The 22513-nt window shown below is 37.9% G+C and overlaps 1 protein-coding gene across 1 annotated transcript; it reads right to left on the bottom strand.

Annotated features, from left to right (window-relative positions):
- Window positions 1-963: 963 nt before the first annotated feature.
- On the bottom strand, window positions 964-3169 carry DIRAS3 (DIRAS family GTPase 3). The gene is made up of 2 exons (XM_079129783.1): window positions 3005-3169; window positions 964-1998 (listed from the first exon to the last, which is right to left on the bottom strand). The coding sequence occupies exon 2, from the start codon at window positions 1936-1938 to the stop codon at window positions 1261-1263; it is 678 nt and encodes a 225-aa protein (XP_078985909.1). The 5' UTR covers window positions 1939-1998; window positions 3005-3169; the 3' UTR covers window positions 964-1260.
- Between the last annotated feature and the right edge of the window lie 19344 nt (window positions 3170-22513).

Raw genomic sequence — 22513 nt, forward strand, 5'->3', positions numbered from 1 at the left:
TATTTGAAAACAAGTCACTAAACAAATTTTCTAAGCTCAAAACTGTCACTTTGTGTATACTACTATGTAATAGATGTTTGAGTCTTTCTCAACAGTGTACATCTTCCCATTCTAGAGAATTATGTTTCTATTCAATAGCTATTTGTTCATTAAGTGTGAAAAAATTCACAAGATGAAGAGCATCTCTTCTTCACCTCCCCCACACAGAAAAAAAAAAAAAAAAAAAAAAGTTTATCAAGGATATGTGTATTTCTATATTCCCCTCAAAACTTATGTCCAAATGCAATTATTTCTAAAGATCTCTTCTGCAGGAATTTTTCAAAACCCACACGTTCCCCTCCAACCCCTGTCTTCCTCCCCATTCTCTATAGTCACTATTTCTTGGGCAAAGACTTTTGAGGCAGCGGCAGGCTGAAGTTTGCTTTGCATCTGCTTCCTCTGAGACAGCAACACAGTGAGAATCTTCTTCAAGATGTTCTGGATGTCAGTCCAGGAAAGGTTTTGGATACAAAACAGCTTGGCACTGCAGGGACCCCCTTCAACCCCTCCCTCTCCCACCAGCTAATTCAAGAGGACAGAGGCATTCATGTGTGAAGTTCTTATTAGAAACCTTTAACAGATGTGGTTTAAATTTTAATGCAATGATTACTTTTCTGTTGAGAAAGAAATTCTTACAGCCAATTGCACACAAGAAAAAGCTTTATTAAGTCAAGGAATTGTTGCACACTTTCAAAACTGCTATTTAGTATATCTGAACATTTGTATATGACAATCAGCACACCTTTGATGAGCAAATTTCACTTTTACAATTTTCTCTGCTTATAGTCTTCATCAACCACAGAATATTCATTTTATCATGTTCAGTATATCCAGATTCACAGCAATTTTCCAAGGCTTTTGTTGGGAAACACATTTCCTAATGATTATATACACAATGGAAAGATATGATCAGGCATTTACGGGACTTGAAATGTTTACAAATAATACACAATAACAATTACAACATTACAGTCTTATTTTTAATGCTTGGTGCTTCTTTATTTTTCCCTCCTCCTTCTCAAGTACCAATACTTTAATAATTGAATTCTCTTGCCTGGGAAAAATAAAGTTATCAACTTGTGTACATTTATTGACGTCTAGTTGTTACAGTCCAGGTCACAGCACAGAAATCAATGATGCACATGGGACACATTACACTGGGATTAGTCCATGTTTTCTGCACACTACAGGAGAGGAAGGTTGGGCTGCGAAGGTCAGGGCTCACATGACCATGTACTTGTCAAGCATCTTCTCGATGGCCTTGGTCATTCGGGATTTCTTCTCGAGGCAGGTAGTGGGCTTGTTGTTGTGGTACAGAAGCATGCGGAACAGCTCTTGGACGTTGATGTCTTCCTTGGCCGAGGTCTCCATGAAGGCGCAATTCCACTCCTGCGCGCAGGCCGCACCATCCGCCAGAGCCAGCTCTCTGGGGCTTTCATCATTTCGGTTGCCCACCAGCACAATAGGGAACTTATGCAGGTTGCTTCCTTTGATCTCGCGGATCAGCTCATAAAAGGGCTTCAACTCCTCGAGGGTTTCCTTTCTGGTGACCGAGTAGACTAAGATGAAGGCATGACCCCTGGCAATGGCAAGGCGCTTCAGACCAGGATAGCGCTGGCCCCCGGTGGCATCAGTGATTTGCAGCACGCCCATGCGGCGGTGGCCGCCCACTAGTTGGCGATAGGTATCTTCAATGGTCGGCAAATATGCATCACGAAAGGTGCCGCGCACCCACCTCTGCACCAAGGTGCTCTTGCCAACGCCAGCAGAGCCAACGACCACCACGCGGAAATCTTTGACCTTTCGGTGTGGCAGAAAGATGCGAATTATCAGCAGGGCAGGCAGAAGCTGCAGTCGCTGCAGCACGCGTTCCTTGAAGCCAAAGCAGGAATTGCCCATTGTTGCGGTGTGGAGCTGCGAGCTCAACTTCTCTGGCACTAAGCCGTTGGTGGGAGAAGCCTAAGAAGGGGAGGGGGAAGAGAGAGAGAGAGAGAGAGAGAGAAAGATGAGTGTCAGAGAGCGCAACCAGCTGCTCCACTGGGACCCTTGGGAAGGTTTATTCTGTGACGTTTTCCACTCAAAAGTACACACAGCAGGAAGACAATTCCCAGACCTGTTTGGGGGCAAACACGTTCCAAATGGGGTCATGGGTTGGCGTGGACTATGGGACCTGCAAGGAATATACAGCAGACATACTGGCTTGTTTTTTGTGCTGCAGAAAGTGCAAAGATTTAGCTTTTGATTTCCCCTTAAATTATTTTATTTAATCCTTACTGTAGCTTTTGGAGAAATACCCAAACCTCAATTCCTCGATTGTAGACGGAGCTGAGATAGCTGTGATATATGCAGGTGACCGCGCAGCACTCGGACCACTGCAGACAAAGTGAAGTGCGCAGAGTCCAGCGCGGTCCCTGGAGAGGCGCGCGCACCGCGCGGTCGATCCCAGTGCGCTGTACCCACGGGTCGGAGAGAAGGCATGACGCCTTACTCTTCCGCGGCCACACGCTTTCACACCCATTTTAATTCTCTCTCCCACTATACTACGCCGCTCTCATTTCCCGGGCACAGAACGAGTCTATAACAACGAACACTTGTTAAGCCTTTGGAAGGTTCGCGAGCATACTTATTTATCAAACCTTTCTTCTGTTTAAAAAATCGCTAGATTCTCATTGCCAAACAGGACTGACACCAATCAGTACAGTCGAGATGCGCCATTCAGGGTACGGTCGATAGTGGGGCTGAGAGGGGTCGCCAAAGGTACGCTGGGAACTCGCAGAGGTCCGAAAGCCCAGTCTGGTACATTCCCAATCATTACAAAGGACATCCAGGGACTGGTGCCTACTCCCGGGACAACTCACCCATTGATTACCATCCAGAAACAACCCAGGCTAGTTTGCCCGAAACACTTTACGTCTGAGTCCTCCAACCCCCGCAAAAAAAAGAAAAAAAAGGCGAAATACTTTACCTCTCCCCAAGGTTCGAACCAAGCAAGCTAGAGGCAAATTTGCTCCTCAAGGAGGCAGGTGCAGCAAACGGGTGCTCAGAGAAGCCAGAGAGAACCAGTGGTCCTACTGGCTCCGAGGAAAATACTGGAACAACTGTTGGATTCGGACGGAGCTTTGTACCAAAGCCAGAGGGGCATAGGCTGGGAGGCTCCACTTGGCATAATGTGCAGGGGGGGAAACAGAGCTGTGAGGGGCTGACGGAGCCGAGATTCTGCGCAGAGTCCCCTACACCTGAATGGCTCGTCCCATAGTTCACAGCGAGGCGCCAGGCAGCTTCTGTCAGCTTTCGTGATGTTGAGGGTCTCTATCATGGGGGTGGGGTCTGGGATACTTACGCTTCGGATTTGAGGCCAGTTAAATACCTTTTCACGTGGTGCCTTTCATAAAGGATTTATATGCTGAAAATTACGAAATACTAATGAAATAAAAAAAAAACTGCAATGGAAAGACGATAGGTTCTTGAATTAGAAAACTCAATTTAGTAAAAATGTTGATTCTAAATTCATCTATAGGATTTTTTGTTTGTTTGTTTTGATACTAGGGTTTGAACTCAGGGTCACTCAATACTTAGCCACATTCCCAACCCTATTTCGTATTTTACTTAGAGACAGGGTCTCACTGAGTTGCTTAGCACCTCGCTTTTGCTGAGGCTGGCTTTGAACTTGCGATTCTAGTGTCTCTCAGCTTCCGGAGCTGCTGGGGTTACAGGTGTGCACCCGGCTCATCTATAGGTTTAATGCAATTCTTGGCAAAATTCTCTGTAGGTCTTTTGTAGGTACAGATGAGCTTTTTTTCTGAAATTTATATGGTAAGGTATAGTGCCCAGAATAATTAAAATACCTTGGGAAAAGACTTAGGAAATATCTCTCTACACGATAGTGAGGCTTACACTGTGTCACCAGTAATCATAACAGTAATATTGGTGGAGGGCTATACAGATCAATAGCATAGAAGACCCAGAAAGAATTGGTCCATTCAAATATGCCCAACTGGTTTCTGACAAAAGATAAAAGGCAATTTAAAGCAGAAAGCAAGGAAGTATAAGCAAGTAGTGCTGGAGAAATTGGACATCCATAGACAAACAAACAAATAAAAAGAAGAAGAAAAAACAAACAAACAAACCAAAACATCTTAAACACTTACATAGTATCTTATGCAAAATTTAACAAACTTGAAGTGAATAATGGACTCAAATGCAACGTATAATGTTCAAAACTGTTTAAAAAAAGAAAACCTATGGTATCTAAGGCTGGACAGAAAATTTTTAGACTTAAAACCAGTGGCATGTTCCCAAATTGTTTTACAAATTAGATTTCCCTAAATTAAAAGCTTTCACTATATAAAAGACTGTAAAAATACTGAAAAGAAAAGGTATATGCCAGGAAAAAATATTTACAAGCCACATATTTGGCAGAGGACCTGTATCTAGAGTGAATAAAGAACTCTCAAAACTAAAAAAAAAAAAAAAAAGGCTAGATTATTTCACTGAAGATATATGGATGACATAAAACCATATGAAAAGCTTTTCAACATCATTAGCCACTAAAGAAATGTGACTTAAAAACAGAAGACCCTTCTTCGTGGTCGCCTCTACGGCAGCCACGGAGCAGGGAGAGGATGGTGGCCCGCGAGGACCATCGCAGACAATGTAGAGGCCTTTTCCATGAGTTAGGCAAGTGCCACAGGCAGCTGCAGCAGTAGGGCGACAAGCGCGGCAGGCAGCCGGCGCGGCAGCTGCGGGGCAAGGCGGTGGCAGTTGCGCGCGGCAGCTGCGGCGGGGGGCACTGTGTGCGGCAGCCACTGGGGGCTGCGTCTCCGCTGCAGGTGCAGGGGAGGGTAGTGGAGTTGCCGCGCGCGGCAGCGAGAGGGTGGCGGAGGTGGGTTGTTGTGCGCCGCACTGAGCGGCATAACAGGGTGGGGTGGTGGTCGTGCAGCAATGGCAGGACCCGGGGTCTTGGCTTCCCTCTGGTTTCCTGGAAGGCAGCAGACAGCCAACGTAGGAGCTGCAGCAACCGCAGAGGCGGAGGCTTGGATGCTCCAGCACATCTCTCTCCCTCCCAGCCTGAGTCAAGAGAAGCCAGGCAACCCGGATGGCTGAAGGGGGGTTCGTGCCTGAGAATGGAAATTCTCTTTACCAGGATACAGATTGTTCAATTACTAGGAGCTCAAAGTTATCATTGCTCGGTTGGATATTGCAAAGGAAACTATCATCCTTTACCAATTTTCTATGAATGAAGTTGTAGATGCATCCTCTACAATAGGAAATAAGTAGAAGAGATCATGACTAATAATACACATTTCCTAATGTGGGATATCGGTGGCCAAGAATCTCTTTTTTCTTCCTGAAACACATTAACAAGGAGTTTGAATAGTGGTGGAGAGTACACATACAGAAAGAAATTCTATGACTAGAGAACTCTACGATACGTTAGGGTATGAGGACCACCGAAAGCCTGATTGCTGAGTTTTTGCTTACAAACAAGATGCATGACTAGCAGTAATCTCCCAGATTTTGAAGATAACTTCTGTTGACCAGTGGCATATCCAGGCATGTTATGCTCTTAATGGTGATGGATTATGCCAAGGACTTGAAAGAATGATGTCATGATTTAAGATTAGATGATTTTTACTGATGTCTTTTCATAGACTTTTGCATAAACAAAGTGTTGGACTTCACCTGAAAGCTGCAAAAATGAATGGTTTAGATATACTTTTGATAAGATGCTTTATTTTTTTTTTCTATAAGAAGAAAAATCAGGCCACTTACTTGAAAACAAAAATGAAGTCTCACCTTCCAGTTTGTTTTCTCCTTAGTTTCTTCCAAAATACATTATTAAAACTGTGATTGACGTTTTTCCCATAGTGAATCCTCTAGGACCTTGTATAGCCTGTGGTAAGTACAAAGGGGGAGGAAGATGTTTTGAACTTTAAGAGCTTTATTGTAGTATAAACCTTCTTGTTGAATGTTCTCAGCTTTTTCCATTAAGTCAAAATACAATTCAGTAAAAATAGTTTCCAATATTTTAAAATGTAATGTTACTTGCAAAAAATAATTTGCTTAAGATTGTGTATTGTGTATATACTTTAAGTTCAAGTTAATGGCTTTGATTTATATTTTAAAGAAAAGCAAATAATGCAAAAATTATTAACAGTCTTAGTTACTACCCTAATTAGATAATTACTGGCATTAGCATTAAGTGCCATATTGTACTCCCTATATTTTCTGTTTTGTACTAACCACCCCCACCCCAATTATTGCACTGCTTAAAAAAGAAAAAAGAAACAGGATAAGATTGACATTGTATACTGTATAAATCAGCTTTTTTTCCATTGTTATGACCAAAATACTGTATTTGTGTATCTTTCATGTCCTGAAAATTTGAAGGTTAACCCAAACTAGCATGCGTTAGAATATTCAAGAAAAGAAATAACTATTTTTTAATCCCAGCCTTTTAAGTTTCATGAAGGTTTTGGTAAGGAATAATAGTATATGTTATAAGCATTGATAAAACTTAGAAAGTTTCTTTCTAAAAAATATGAAATGCTCAACATCTAAATCCATAGGAGTATTAATACTGGATCTTTTGTATTTTATATTTGTTAAAATGTTCAAAATGCAAATATAACATTTCATACTTGTCAACATGCTTTTATAAAAGTGAATACTAAATTACTAAACACGTAAAGACACACACACACTGAGAGATTTGCTGCACTCCATCAAAATGGCTAAAATAAAAAATTAGTAATAACATCAAAAGCTAGTGAAAATGTGGAGAATCTGAATCACCTATACATTTCCAGGGAAAGTAAAAAGAACCACTATAAAAAAACCACTGTATCATAAAACCAACATGCTGAAAATACAACCCAACAATTACACTCTTATTTATCTCAGAAGAGTAAAGGCATATTCACATAGAATGCACATATGATTTTTTGCACATAGAATTTTAAGTGTGAATTTTGTGTACAAATTTTTTTAGCAGTTTAATTCATGGTAGTCTAATACTGAAAACAACCCAGTCATTCTTTCATGAGTGAATGATAAAATAAACCAAGGTCTGTTCATATTTTGGAATTCTACTCAGGGGAAAAAAAGAATTATGAAACTATTTAGAAAAATCTCAAGAGAATTATGTGAGAAAAGCCATAACAAAAGATTATATACTACATCCTAACATGGTGGCACACACCTGTAAACCCAGTGACTCAGGAGACTGAATCAAAAGGATCAAAAGTTTGAAGTCAGCCACAGCAATTTAGTGACACCCTTAGCAACTTAGTGAGACCCCAACTCAAAAAATAAAAAAGGCTGGGGATGTAACTCAATGGCAAATCATCCGGGATTCAATCCCCAGTATGTATATATATATATAAAGAATATTTCCTATAAGATTCCATTTATGTAACATTTCTGAAATGACAAAATTATAGAAATGATACATTAGTAGTTGCCAAGGTTGAGGGGTGAGGGTAGGGGGATGGGATGAAGGTGCATATCTTTGTAAAAGCACAATATTAAAGATTCTTGTGATGATAAAACTGCTTTGTACTTTGGCTGTAGTTATATATACATGAGCCTTTATTTATGGTAAAATTCCATAGTAGTAAATACATTCACAAATGAGTAAAGGTAAAACTGGGGAAATCTGAATAAGATCAGTAAATAAATGTTGGCATCCTGGTTGTGGTACTGACTGTAGTTTCGTAAGATATTAGCATGAGGGAAACAGAAAAGTTACCCAGGGTCTTTTTGTATTAATTTTACAACTGTATGTGCATTTTCAGTGATCTCAAATATTTTTTAAAAGTTTAATTTTAAAGAGCACTTACAAAAAAACAAAACCAACCCAACTTTGATGGCTTCCCACTACCTACTGAATAAAAGTTCCAACTCTTTAGTTCCCTAATCCCAGTTCCCTGCAAACAGACTTCACTTTCCCTTTCCAATCTTACCTTCCAGAAACCTCTACGCATATTGGCTTAGTAGTTGGCTATTTCTGGGAGTTTCCTATGTGTGTTTCTTCACTCAGCTCATGCCATTCCTGTTGCCTCTTCCCTTCTCTGTCCCTAACCTCTCATCCACACACCTCAGTGCTACTATTCTGCAAGGCTGACCTCCAAATAGCCCCTGAAACTGGAAGAAATCCTTCCTCCTGAGCTCCCACTGTGCCTTTTCACCTTACATTGCAACTGCATGTGTCATTATTTTTCCCACAAAGCCGTGAGCCTTTCTGGGGTAGCACTGAGATTCATTTATCTCTGATTCCCTCATAGATTGTAGTAAGTGTAGCGCCAGTGTGCAGCAATCTGAGGCAGCCATGATGGTGCAGAGAAAGGCACATTCATTTCATCCAGAGTCTGGAAGTGGCTGAGGGGGAGCTTGGCTTCCAATGCAGGCCTGGTTCCACCAGTTCTTCACAGTTTGACCTTTAACACTATCAATTGCCTTGACTGCTAATAGGCATAATACTTGGCAAGTGCCGATGTGTTAAGAAAACATTTCATTGTCAATACCTGCCACATATTAAACTCCCAGAAAATGTAGCTGGAGTTTGGGGACCTGTTCTCCAGTTTCTGTCTGGTTACATACTAGTTGCAAGGCCTTGAAAGGACTCTCTTCAGGCAAACACTCAGTTTCTTTATCTGTAAAATGGGGATAAAAGTGTCTGTGTTTGAAGTTTGAGTTATGGGTGTGAAAGCACTCAGAAAGGTTAGTGTGCAATATTCAAGCAGGATTTGCATATGGAGTATGAATGGGCTAATGTTTCCTGGCACATTGGCCATAAAGCAAGCATTGCTCTTGTAATTTTAACTATTTAGATCTTATTATGCATTCACGAGGTGAAGATTATTACCATCTTCATTTTACAAATAATACTGGACATAGAGAAGTTAACTAAAGGAGACTAGTAGGTCTAACCTTGAGCTTTGCACACTCGACTGCTTTCTAGTGGACACTCCTGGGTCACGTTGAACCCTCACAATTATAATTTTGGGAGTCTGCTTTCTTTTCATTTCCCATTAGGTTCTTCCTAACCCCCCATTTTAAGCTCTGTTAGAAAAATAATGGCAGTTGTCTTCCCCATCCTTCACAAGGAGGTAAGTATATTCTTTACAATATTCAATTTCCAGGACCAGGGTGGCTTAAGAATCCCCTCCCTTAGTCTGTTCAAGCATGTTTTCCATTCTTTCCACCTCTGTTCCCAATCTGTCTGCTTTTTCTTAGTACCTGGCTGCTACAAATAGCTCCTTGCTAATAGAGATACCACATCCCATTCATACAAAATGACACTGCCAGGTAAAACTCACCACATACATCCTCCAGCATTTTTTCTTTCCTCCATCCAAAGCTAACACCATCATCTGAGTCCTGAATTGTTTTTTAGCCTGCTGTACCAGGTTCACCTGTGCTGAAATCACTTGTGATGCTTGTTAAAAATAACCAACCCATATCTTCTGAATCAGGATCTGTGGGGGTCTGCATTGTAATAAGCCCCCTCAGGTGAACCTGATGCAAAGGAAAACCTGAGACTACTCCTTTAGGACCTGTTTGATCAGTCCTCTCTTCTCCAAGCCATGGCTTTGACCTCTCACAGATTCTTCCTTTTAGCCTATAAATATACTCAAGTCTCTTTTATCCTAATAATAAAAGGTGATACCGCATATGGTTATAAGGACAAAGTGTTAATTTATGTAAAGCACAATAGTGCTCAGAACATATAGCACATGTGCTGGCTATCTTTTTTCTTAGATTTTAATTTTGTTTGTTAACTAAAGTGCATGGTTTATTCACATTTTCTGAGTTTTTGCCTAATGTCCCGTATCTGTTCCAGGATCCCATCTCATTACATTTAATTGTCACATCTCCTTAGGCTCCTCTTGTCTATGACCTTTTCTGAGGTTTTCCTTGTTTCGTGATGTCTTTTGACCATTTTGAGGAGTAGAGTTAAATACATTGTAGGATACTCCTCCATTGCAATTCATCTGATTTTTTTTTTTAGAAAATTGATAATTACTCTGGGGCTGAGTGTGTAGCTCAGTGGTAGAGCACCTATTGAGCATGTGTGAGTCACTGGGTTCCTTTCTCTGCACTGCAAAGAAACAAAATAAACTGCAAAACCCATTAGACTGTGACTGTGAGTCTTTGGAAAGAAGATCCCAGAGATGAAATGCTCTCTTAATTCTATCATATTCATGGTGTATATTATCAATATGATTTATGGCTGTTAATGTTGATCTTGACCACCCAGCTGAGGTGTTCATCAGTTTCTCCACTTTAAATGTAGACATTTTCCTGCTTTCCATACTCTTTGGAAGGATGTCACTATGTGTAACCCATTTTAAGAGTAGGAGTTTATGCTCCACTTTCTTTGAGGGTGGAGTTTCTACATAAAAATTGTAAAAATAATTTGGAATTCTTCTGCATTCAAGATTATCTCTTTTTACCATTTATTAATTCATTCAACCATTTGATGCATCAGCATAGATTTATGGCTACCTATTTTATACCTTGGGTTATTATCCAGTACTACTTTATTGGTGGGTAATGATTTGTTCAAATAGTTACAGCTTTGACCATTGGGTAGTCCTTTCAGCTGACACCTATGCTCCTTTGACATATTCTCATGAATGGGTTGTAGGTTTTATTGTTCCCTTCCTTTCCAGCACTATAAGATGCTCCAAATTCATCTTTGTATATTTCCCACACTAGTTCTAGAATCAGACATTTTTCTGGGTAGAATGACATTTTAAAAAATATAATTTAAAAAAAAAGTATTATCCTCATTGCTCCTGGGAAACCATTGCTTTCAGGTTTTCTCAACTGACAGGGCCCTGTATATACAAATGTCTATAAATATTTTTATTTATGTCTATATTAAGGTAAATCTGAGTTTTTACTGAGGTAGTCAACTCTAACCCATTATCATATGGAATAGTCTAGCCTCCTTCCCTTGCTGATTGAAAAATTTCCATTCCAACAATGAGAAACCTGGTTCCTGCCTTCTGTCATATATACTCAATTGTCCAATACCAATGTTCTTGTGTGTGTGTATATGTGCATGCATGTATGTATGCATGTACACATATGTGTGTATGCACATCTGTGTATGCACAGCAATGTATGTGTGTATGCATGTGCATTGTGTATGTATGTGTGTTATACACGTGCATGCATGTGTGTGTGTGTGTGTATATATACACATGTAAATACAAAACATTCAAAATTGTTAACTGTATGTCCATGGTAAACATCCTTATCAACTAGAGTACAGAGTTAATGTATAGTTCCTTTGATATTGTCTTACATACTCCATTTATTTCCTAAGTTACTTAGTTCAGTATGTTATATAACCCCAGTTCAGTGAGATTATGAAACAGATTCTCTTGTTATTGAGCAAGAAATCATTACCCAACCTGCATAGAAGTCAATATCATGACACAAGTTTTTTTGCAAAAAGAAAAGCTTTTATTGCACAGTCAATGGGCAAGGAGACCAGGAGATATAAGCCAGATTTGCCTTCCCGTTCAGTTGGTAGTGGGGGAGTTTATAGGCAGGGAGAGGGGAAAGAGAAGTTATTTATTTATTGAATGGCACACATCTTCACAGGTGGCATGTCTTTTTGGGAGGAGTTTTGTTCTGCCCTAGGGATTCTGAATTTGTGACATCATTGATCATATCGTCTGGATTCTTCTGTTCATGTCCATTCTTGAAAAGCCAGTTCTAAATTGTAAGAAACAGTGGAGGGCTTGAAGGTTTTTCCTGGAAGACAACTTGAGAACTTTGTTATTTAAGGAATTTATGTCCAGATGTGTACAGGCATTAGCTGATCTCATTGATAGAGTCTGCATTCTTTCTAGAATTCCTCAATCTCCTTAATTGCATACATTATTTCCCTCATTATGTTGTAAAATTCTGTATGTTTTGATTAAAAAATTAATGTCATGTGTCTATTACAGTATCAAACAATAATTTCAGTGCCCTAAAAATCTTCTGGGTTTTCTAAAAAAAAAGAAAATTACAGCAAATCTAGTTTTGTGAATTTTTTTCCCCTTGGGGTGGAGAATTTTACTCAGGACCTTGCACTTGTTTGGCAAGGACTCTGCCACTGAGCTAAATTTACACCCCCTGTTTTGCGGATCCTTTCATTTATTTTTTATTGTGGTTTTAAAAAATTGTTTTGTGGATGTAAATTGGCTTTATTTGCAGTTCTAGAATTGGGCCGCAGTTTGGACCAAAAATGGTTCAGGTGTCCCATCTAACCATATGGGCTAGTTATAGTTAAAGCCATAGTACAGAAAATGAAGGTGATATACAGAGAATACAACTGGCTACGAGTTGCATCTATCTTATTTAAATGTATTTGAATAGTTAGCCATTGGTGATTGGCTGAGACTCAGCTAATTGTTACAAGAGTAGGCTTCCAGCTGTTTATACACCAAGTTAGGTTGCAGTGCATTATGTATTAACTTTTAGAATAAAAAAATATGTATGGATCCAGTTTTAAGCCAAACAATTCAATTTAATATCTTCTATCCATTTATTCCTCCACTCTGCCACTAAACGCCTGACAATAACTGATTTTTATACTGTATGTAGAGTTTTTGTCTCTTCAAAAATGTCAAAAGAGTTGAAATTACACAGTATGTAGCATTTTTGACAGGCTTTTCCACTTGGCAACATACATTTACATTTTCTGATATTCTCTGGCTTGATGGTTTAGTCATCCTTAAAATCTTTACATTTTTTAGGATTTATCACTATTTGCTTATCCATTCACCTATTCAAGGACATCCTGATTGCTTCCAGTTTTGGACAATTATGCATAATACCATGGCAAACATTCATGTGCAGGTTTTTGTGTGGATGTGGTCTCAATTCAATTAGGTAAATACCTAGGATGGTGATTGTTGGATTATATGATAAGAGTATGTTGAGTTTTATAAGGAAATGCCACACTATCTTTAACTTGGCTTTACTATTGTGCACTCCCATCAGCAATGAATGAGGTTCCTCTTGCTTTCCATCCTCTTGGTTCTTAGTATTGTCTTTTACATTGTAATGATTTGAGGAGGTGTGTAATGGAATCTTATTGTTTTAATTTTGGAATTTCCTAATTACATATAATATATAACATCTCTTCTTATGCTTATTTGGCACTATATGTTATTTTCTTTGGTGAGGTGTCTCCAGATTATTTTGCTCATTTTTAATTGAGTTGTTTATTTTCTTATTGTCAAGTTTTAACAATGACTTGTATATTTTTAGGTACAAGTCATGTATCAGACTGTGCTTTTTTGTGGGGGGGAATGTTTTTTTTTGTTAATTTATTTCAGCACATTAACAGTGACTTGATGGTAGTTAAAGAAGGGTGAGGTAGAATGCTAGATATTTATTTTTTTATTTTTTTTGAATTTATCTTTTAATTTTTTACAGACTGCATTTTGATTCATTGTACACAAATGGGGTACATCATTTTGTTTCTATGGTTGTACACGATGTAGATTCATACCATTTGTGTAGTCATACATGTACATAGGGTAATGATGTCTGTCTCATTCCACCATTTTTCATAACCCCTTCCCTCTCATTTCCTTCTACATAATCTAAAGTTTCCCCATTCTTCTTTCCCTCCCTCAGACTGTGCTTTGCAAATATTTGTATTCTGGTTTGTGGCTTGCCTCTCATTCTCTTAACCCTCTATTTTGCAGGCTAAAGTTTTTATTTTAATGAAGTTCAGCTCACCACATTTTTCTTTCATGAATCATATTTTGGAGTTGTATCTAAAAATCTAATTGCCAAATGAAGGTCATCTGGATTTTTTCATGTTATTTTCTAGAATTTTCACAGTTTTGAATTTAAGTCCATGTCTATGATCCAATTTCTTTTGTGTGTGTGTGTGTTTTTTTTTTTTGTGTGTGTGTGTGTGTCTATAGTCATTGGATTTCTTTCTTTCTTTCATTTGTATGTGGATGTTCAGTTGTTCTAGCACAATTTGTTGAAAAACTATGTTTTGGCTACTAATTTCTTTTGTCAAAGATCAGTTGTCTATTTGTGTTTGTCTATTTCTAGATTTGCAATGCTATTCTTTTGATTAATTTATCTCTGTTTTTTTGCTAGTACTATGCTGTTTTGATCACTTTAGTTGTAAGACTTTTTATATTTAAGGTGTATTTGGTGATGATCATGTTATGATTATTATAATAATTAAATTGATAAATGTTTTTCCACTAGAGCCCTTGCCATATTGATCATATTTTTTTAACTCCCTTTATGATAATCCCCAAAATCTGCATCACATTTGAATCTGGTTCTGATGTTTGCTTCATTTCTTCAGATTATGTTTTTTCTTGTCTTTTAGTGTGCCTTGTAAATTTTTAGTTGAAAGCCAGATAAAATGTATTGAGTAACTGAAACTAAGGTAATTAGTTTAGTATGAGATTATGTGTTTACTTGGCTATGTGTTGGGTTGTGTTTAATGTTTGCTATGGCTATAGATGCTGGAGGATTTTGTTTCCTCTAGCACCCTTGTTTTTTTTTTTTTTTTTTTTTTTTTCTCTCTCTCTCTCTCTCTCATTTTCTGTGTGTTTCCTTAAGAAATGCTTTAAAAATAGCACTTAGTGCTATAATACACTGTTATTAATTAGGCAGCAAAATATAGGAGAGGGAACAGTCCTAAAGTCTTGTGTTTATAACTCAATATTTTAGTGGCCCTGAGTTCCTGAGCTTAAGAATTGTTAGCCTTCATTTTTATTTTTTATCCATTTGGGTGAAACAGGAGTGCTATGGAGTGCTGGTGTTGGCTCATTGCTATTCCCTCAAGTAGATACAACTCTGGTAAAATTTCCTTATGCCTAGGTCAGAAACATATTCTCCCTTTTTATTATTAATTTCAGCTTTTTTTTTCACAAATAAGTCTTTAACTTTCTATGTGGCATTGATCTAGTTTTATTCTTCTTACATAATAAAGCAGGTTTCCCATCGCATCCACCAATCAGATAGATACATCTCCATAATGAAAAGAAGCATATTAAAAGATTTCTCCCAATTTGGTGGTGTAGGGTTGGAGGAATGAGGAAAAGCTTCATAGAGAACATGCCATGCCATCTGGAGAGAACCTTGAAAGAAGTAGAGGACACTGGGGAAAGGCATTCCAGACAAAAGAATGATGCCAAAAAGGCACAGAGCCAAAAAGCATCTATGAATGAAACAGTAGTTGAATTGGAATCCATCCTAGAATTCATCTGTGGTCTAATTACCTCATTTCCTAGGTGAGTAATTTGCCCAAGGTTACACAGCGAGAAAATTGCAGAACTGGGATTCAAACCCAGGGAGAATGACTTCAGCATTTATTCTCTCCAACCACAAAAGGAGGTGAGGATCTGCTCAGGGAGGCCAGCCAACCAGACACAGAACTGGGGCAAGGCCTTTGCCCCCGGTATTCCAGCCCCTCTACCTGCTGTTCTTCCACAGGTATGCATCCTGAGACATAATTAATGTTCAGAAATCCTATGGGGATTTTAATGATGGAGTTGACAGAAACCTCTGGTGTCAGGGGTAAAATGTTCTATGGAATCAAAAGTCATATATCCTTGGGAACAGTGCAGCATTAGTTACAGTTTCGAATAAGTTACCAGCATAGTCTTCTTAATTAAATTAGCCAGAATCCTTTGGACAAATTTTTTTTTTAATGATCAGGTCTGTTTAAGTGAATATTTCTGTCCTAGACTCAACTAATTAAAACTTATGTACCAACTAACTAAAGCTGCTATCTCATTGAGCAAAAGTGTATGGGAGGAGAGTCCAAGTAGCAGAGGAAGGTCTTTGCAGGATGCTCATGTTAGAGCATTATCATGCAGAAATTAGAAGATTAGATGTTCACATACCAACATGAATGAGAGTTAAAAACAAATGGTTACCTAAGAAGTAAGAAAATATGTTATGATGCGAGATCTCTAAACCATGTTACACAGTTGTTGCAGGAAGGCATACATGGAACAAGTATATTAAACACATTAGAAAAGTTATCAGTAGAAGGCCAAGAAAGACCAAAAGCTAAGCAGAATATACATATATCCTTAAATAAATCAATGCATGTGTGCGTGTGTGTGTGTGTGTTTGTGTGTGTGTGTTATAATCCCAAATAATAAGGGCAACTTCTATAAATGATTCATTTTTAGAAGCTTTATCTACTTTTTGGTATATAGTAGGTAAACAATAAATATTTGCTGAATGAATAGTCTCATTTTTGACTTCCTTAAAGGCAAACATGACCTGCCAGACAAAGAAAAGACCTTTCTTCTCAACCCTGCTGCTCACTTCTCCAGTTCTTTCTCAGCCACAATAGTATATTAAAACAACAGGAAAGAGCTGCCTAGAAAGTGAGGAAGAATTATTAAAGAATAAAAATAATTATCCCCATTGAAAACAAGAAGTAAATTTCTCTCTTCTTTTAAGTAAAAGAATTTAGTTTTCAAGTGTGTTCTCTCTTGATGGTTTCCCTCCGCATGATGTTCCCACTGTAAATACTGTCATTGTGTCATCGTAGCAAATCTCTGGAAGCTATTGTGGAACATAATGTTATATGATCCTCATTTCACTGTTTTAAAGCAAAATCTTTTTTTTATGCTAGTAAAATCAAACTGCAAGCCTGCTTTAAAAATATTTTATAACAGTTTTAGATTTACAAAATTATTGCACAGAAAATACAGAGTTCCAGCATATCCCACACCCAGTTACCCTTTTATTAACATATTATTGTTGTATATTGTTTGCCACTAATGAACCATTATTGATACTTGATTATTAACTCTCTTGGTTGGGATTTTTTTTTTAATTTCCCTATTTTTGATGACCTTGACACTTTTGAGGATTTCGGGTAGGTATTTTGTAGGATGGCTTATAACTGGGGTTTGTCTTATAGATTTCTCATGATCAGAGTGGGGTAATGGGTAGTAGGAGGAAGACTCCAGAGGTCAATATTATTCTCCTCACATATCCTGGATTCATACAATTAATGCAATGTCACTATTCAATATTAACTTTGACCACCTGGTTGAGGTACTGTTTGTGTTTCTTCATTATACTATTACTCTTCTTTTTCTTCCTTTCCATATTACACTTAAAATTCTGCTCTCAAATTTTAAGCCTAATTAACAAAATTCCAAAAGCCAGTGTTAACAATGAATACTTTCCAATAAACAAAAAGCATTCTTAGAAAAGATCAAGAAGACAATTTCTTTCCCCTGCATCAATAGTGGCAAATATTTATCCTTCTGACTCATAAAGCTTATACAACAAATCTGGTTTGGTAATCTTAAGTTGACAACATTCACAAGGTATTAATTTTGTTTTCCTGTGCAATATGGAGATGTGTGAATATTTGTAACTTTTCAATTGGTTTGCACTCCATTGATACACAGTCTGTCCTTGCACATACAGTGAAATTAATTCTAACATATTGCAGTAAGAATATGAGGATTGAGCAGAAGGATAAACAAAGGACTGTGTGTGAGAATGTTGGAGGGAAGAACAGTCTCAATAAGCAACTCAAGAACAGCTTCAGGGAAGGTACAAGTGTTATTTGAAGATGTGGAGGAGGCCAAAGTGACAGCACATGAATTAGCACTGAACAGGAAAGGACATAATTTAAAGAAAATGGAGAGGTCTGAGGTATGAGAGAAATGGGTGCTTAGAACTTGTGTGCCAGGCTGGGAGTTTGCCATTTCTTCTGGAAGTGTGAGTGTGGAGGCAATGACATTTTGAAGTAAAGAGAGTAATATGATCAGCTCTGAGTTGTTGTTTTTTCTTTAAAAAACTGAAAACTGTGAAAAAGAAATTGAAGGATAAGAGTTTGGAGGGGAAAAGAAGATATGTTTAGAGTTTGAGAATCCCTAACCTGAAAATCCAAAATCCCAAATATTCCAAAACTGAAACTTTCAGAGCAATAGTATAATACCAAAAGGGGTTAATCTCACATTCCACCTCATTTGACGGGTGTCAGTCTAAATGCAGGTCCACTAAAAATTGTGCATAAGATCACCTTCAGGTTATTGCACTGGGTATATTTGAAACATAAATGAATTTCATGATTAGATTTGGGTCCAATCCCCAAGATACCTCATATCTATGCAGATATTCCAAAATCTGAAAAAAAAAATCCAAAATACTTCTGGTCCTAAGCATTTCAAATAAGGGATCCTTAACCTGTCTAAAGAACTACCAAAGGATAAAGAATAAAAAAGATAATGGAAATAGATAAGAGGCAAAAAATTATAGAGATAGAATTATAGAGACAGAATAGAACTTGTGATCAGTGCAATAATAACAGTAGCAGAGACTGGCAGAATGTTCACAAATTTGTATCTTTTTTCTTGGCACACAACTGAACTACATTTTCCAACCTCTTTTGCTTTGGGTGGAGCTAGGTAATTGAGTTCTGGTCAAACAAATTCTTGTGCATGAAAATCATATATGCCACTTTTCAGCCTATCCTTTAGTCTCTATTTCCCTTATCCTGTCATACAGGAATGGAGAAAACTTCCAAGAACACTTTGAGAACCATGCATTGAAGATGGCAGAATCATAAGATAAGGAGCTATAGTTCCTGAATTACTGCTCAGAGAATTCCCCAGCCTGCCTTAGATCTTGAGAAAAGTGAAACATAAACTGGTTTCCTATTGAGTTTAGCTCTATTTGCTATCTCAACATGGCTTAGGCTATCCTAACCAAATTAGAAATTGACTCTTTGAAGTGGGAGCTCCCATAACTTTGACTTTGTGAGGAAACAAATATTCAAGATTGGAAAGGTCAGAGAGCCCCTTTTGCTGTGGGAAAATATTTCTAAAGGAAATTATTTTACAGTTAGAATCATGTGTGTTTGCTGTTATGGCTATTTTAAGTAAGATGTAATGAGAAAGAGATGTGCTTTGATAAAAACTGAGGGGAGCAGAAATGAAAGGAAAGAAAATCCAGAAGACTTAGGCTTTTAAGTAGATGGAAGAGAAACTGCTAAGACTAAAAATCCAGAAAAGTCTATTAGACTCTGCTTGTGATAAACATAAGTGAAGGTTGCTGCCTTCCCACACACCCTAGAACCTCACGTTTATAAAAGGTGTGGGGTGATTATACAAAGAAAGAAAACCTATCTGAGGACTTCATCCAGGAAAGAAGTTTCAGTGAATTTATTAACACAGGAAATTGATGGAAAACAAATAGATCAAAATGCTATTGATTTTTGAAGGAATTTTATTGCCCCCCCCCCCTAAAAAAAAAGCTTGGTCTAGAAAATTCTGTATTGTTAAGATATTTTTGTTTTCAAAGAAAAACCTCAGGAAGAAAACAAGTTGTGCTTTGGAGAGCATATTCTCTAATGCCCACATTGAATATGGCCAAATATGAAAATGGACAGGGAAGAACTTCCAAAGAACAGATGGAAATGAGTGGACAAGATGCAGACAAAAGAGCAGGAAGCACATGGATTTTTGCTGTGTAATTTTTTTTTTTGTTTTTAACTTTTTGGTATTAGGGATTCAACCAGGGGTGCTTCACCAATAAGATATGTCACCAGCCTTTTTTATTTCTTATTTTGTGACAGGATCTCACTAAGTTGCTAGGACTGGCCTCAAACTTGTGATTCTCCTGCCTCAGTCTCCCCAGTTGCTGGGATTATGGGGGTGTGCCACTCCTCCTGGCTGCAGAGTAATTTTGATTTTATTAATAGAGACACTGCCCAGGGGATCAGTGGGAGATATGTCTGAAAATGTATTTTGGAGAAAGATTATAAGGGTCTTGAAATCCAGGAAAGGGAACATGGAATTTTCCCTTCTTCCTCTCCTCCTCCTCCTCCTCCTCCTCCTCCTCTCCTCCTCCTCCTCCTCCTCTCCTCCTCCTCCTCCTCCTCCTCCTCCTCTCCTCCTCCTCCTTCTTCTTCTCCTCTTCCCTTTCCTTCTTTTTAATACAACAACAGCAACAGCAAAGAGAAAAGCCTGCAGGAATCTGCCCTGTTACTGAACTATGCTCTCAGATTGAAAATTTAACCCAATTTCAGCGTTCCACTTGTGGATGAGGATGTGGCCCTACAATGGAGTCTGGCGAGCCTGTGCCTCCCATGACAGAGATCTCTCAGGGCTGCCAGCTCTCAGGGTGAATCACAGTGCTTTGTGGCTCTGTGCTGTTGGAGATGCTTCCGTTCTATTTGCCAGTCAGTGTTCAAAGGGTTTTGTCCCCCTCTGGTCCCAGATTAGAACAAAAGTATACCCCTTGTTTCATGGATGTTGCTTATAAATTGTCACATTAACTATTACATTATAACTAATACTGTCAGCACATAATTCTGTGAGACAAGTCTGATTAGGGCGTTGCTGAATGTTTTTATTGGTGCATTATAATTATACACATAATAGTGAGATTCGTTGTAACATATTTGTACATGTGTACAATATAACAATATAATTTGATCTGTTTCCTTCCCTTTCCCTCTCTCCCCCCCTCCTCCTGGTCCTCTTCCTCCACTTTACTGATCTCCTTCCCATTTTCAGGAAATTTATCCATGTTTGTTTTTTCTTTATTTTTCCTCTCTAGCTTCCACATATAAGAGGAAACATACAACCCTTGGCTTTATGACTTTTGGCTTATTTTGCTTAACATTATGCTCTTAAGTACCATCCATTTTCCTGAAAGTGACAGGAAAATGGACAGTTTCATTCTTTTTAGGGTTGAATAAAACTCCATTGTGGGGCTGGGGTTGTGGCTCAGTGGTAGAGCGCTTGCCTAGCACTTGTGAGGCACTGGGTTCGATCCTCAGCACCACATAAAAATTAATAAATAGAAAAAAAGGTATGGTGACCATGTACAACTGGAAATATTTTTAAAAAATTTCATCGAGTATATATGGCACACTTTATTTTTCCATCTGCCCATTGATCGACACCTAGGTTGGTTCCCATAATTAGCCTATTGCGAATTGTGCAAACTTGGGTATGCATGTATTGCCATAGTATGCTGACATTAGTTTTTTAGGATAGATACCAAGAAGTGGTATAGGTGGGTCATATGGTGGTTGTATTCCTAGTCTTTTGAAGAACCTCCATACTGACTTCCATAGTGGTTGTACTAATTTACAATCCCATCAACCATCGCTGAATTAAAAAAGAAAACATTGAAATGTAGCACACCTAAAAGAGTGTAGATATCATCAGCATGCTGCTCAATATAATCCCTTACTATAACCAACAGGACATTTCTATCATTCTTAAACATAGGTCCCTCTGCCAAAATTTCCCTCCCTATTTCATTACTATGTAGACTTCTAAAGCTATAGTTTAGTTTTGATTATTTTTGATTTTATATAGGTGGAGTCAAATTGTATATATTCTCTTGTGTTGAATTTCTGTGCTTAAAATAATGTTTGTGAAATTCGTTCATGTGGTGTGTTTCTAAGGGTTTTCTTTTAAGTTGCCATTGCTGTACAGTATCTCGCTGAATGAGGACATCACAACTTCTACCGTGAGTACATCTGAGTTGTTTCCAGTTTGCTACTGTTACAAATAATGTCATTTTGCACTTTCCTGCAAATGTCTTTTTGTACACACGTGCTTACACTTCTCTGGGCATATGCCAAGACTGGAATGGCTGGGTCACAGGTAGGTGTTGTTTCAATTTGTGTTTCCCTGATTTCTAATGAGGCTGAGCATCTTTCATAGAGCTATTAGCTATTTGGATAGTCTGTCTCTTTTGTAAAGAAGATATATTAGATTGTCTGGATATATTTTGTTGGTTTGTAAAATCTTTTTATGTATTGTAGACACAAGTTCATCCTTTACATGTGTTGCAAGTAGCTTTTCCTATTCTGGCTAACTTTTCCTCTCTTCTGATAATGACATTGGATGAACAAAAATTCTCAATTTAGCATAGTCCTATTTACCAACAAATTCCTTTACACTTAGTGATCATTGTCATTTAATAAATTTTTTTGCTGTCTTCATATCATGAAGATATTTTCTTTTTTTATCTTGTAGAAACCTTATCACATTACCTTTCATTTAGAGAATTGATTTCTTCCCCATTCACTGAGAATTGATTTTTTCCCATGTAGTGTTTACTCAGATTCTTTGTTAACATTTTACTCTATTTTGTTTGCCATTCTCTCTATAGAGATGTATAGATTGCATATGTATGATTATATACTTATATAGTTATCACTTGAGAATCTATTGAGAAAAGTTTTCAGTCATTTATAGCCCTCCTCTAAATATATCAATGTGTATTTACTAAAACTAAGAACTTTCCCCCTATATCTACAGTAGTGATCAAGAACAAGAAATAAACATTGATACACCATTATTTTGTAATCTGATTGATTTTTACATATCATGTGACATAATGATCAAATTTTTCTTTTTATCCTAGACAGTTGCTCAATAGACCAAGCACCATTTGCTGAATGATCTTGTCACCCTTGCTT

The sequence above is a fragment of the Sciurus vulgaris genome (genome assembly GCF_902686455.1).
Source record: "Sciurus vulgaris genome assembly, chromosome: 1".
In the NCBI taxonomy this organism is placed as follows: Eukaryota; Metazoa; Chordata; class Mammalia; order Rodentia; family Sciuridae; genus Sciurus; species Sciurus vulgaris.

What these genes read in the sequence shown, in the direction of transcription:
- DIRAS3 (XM_079129783.1), bottom strand. Translation starts at nt 1,938, where the DNA reads ATGGGCAATTCCTGCTTTGGCTTCAAGGAACGCGTGCTGCAGCGACTG.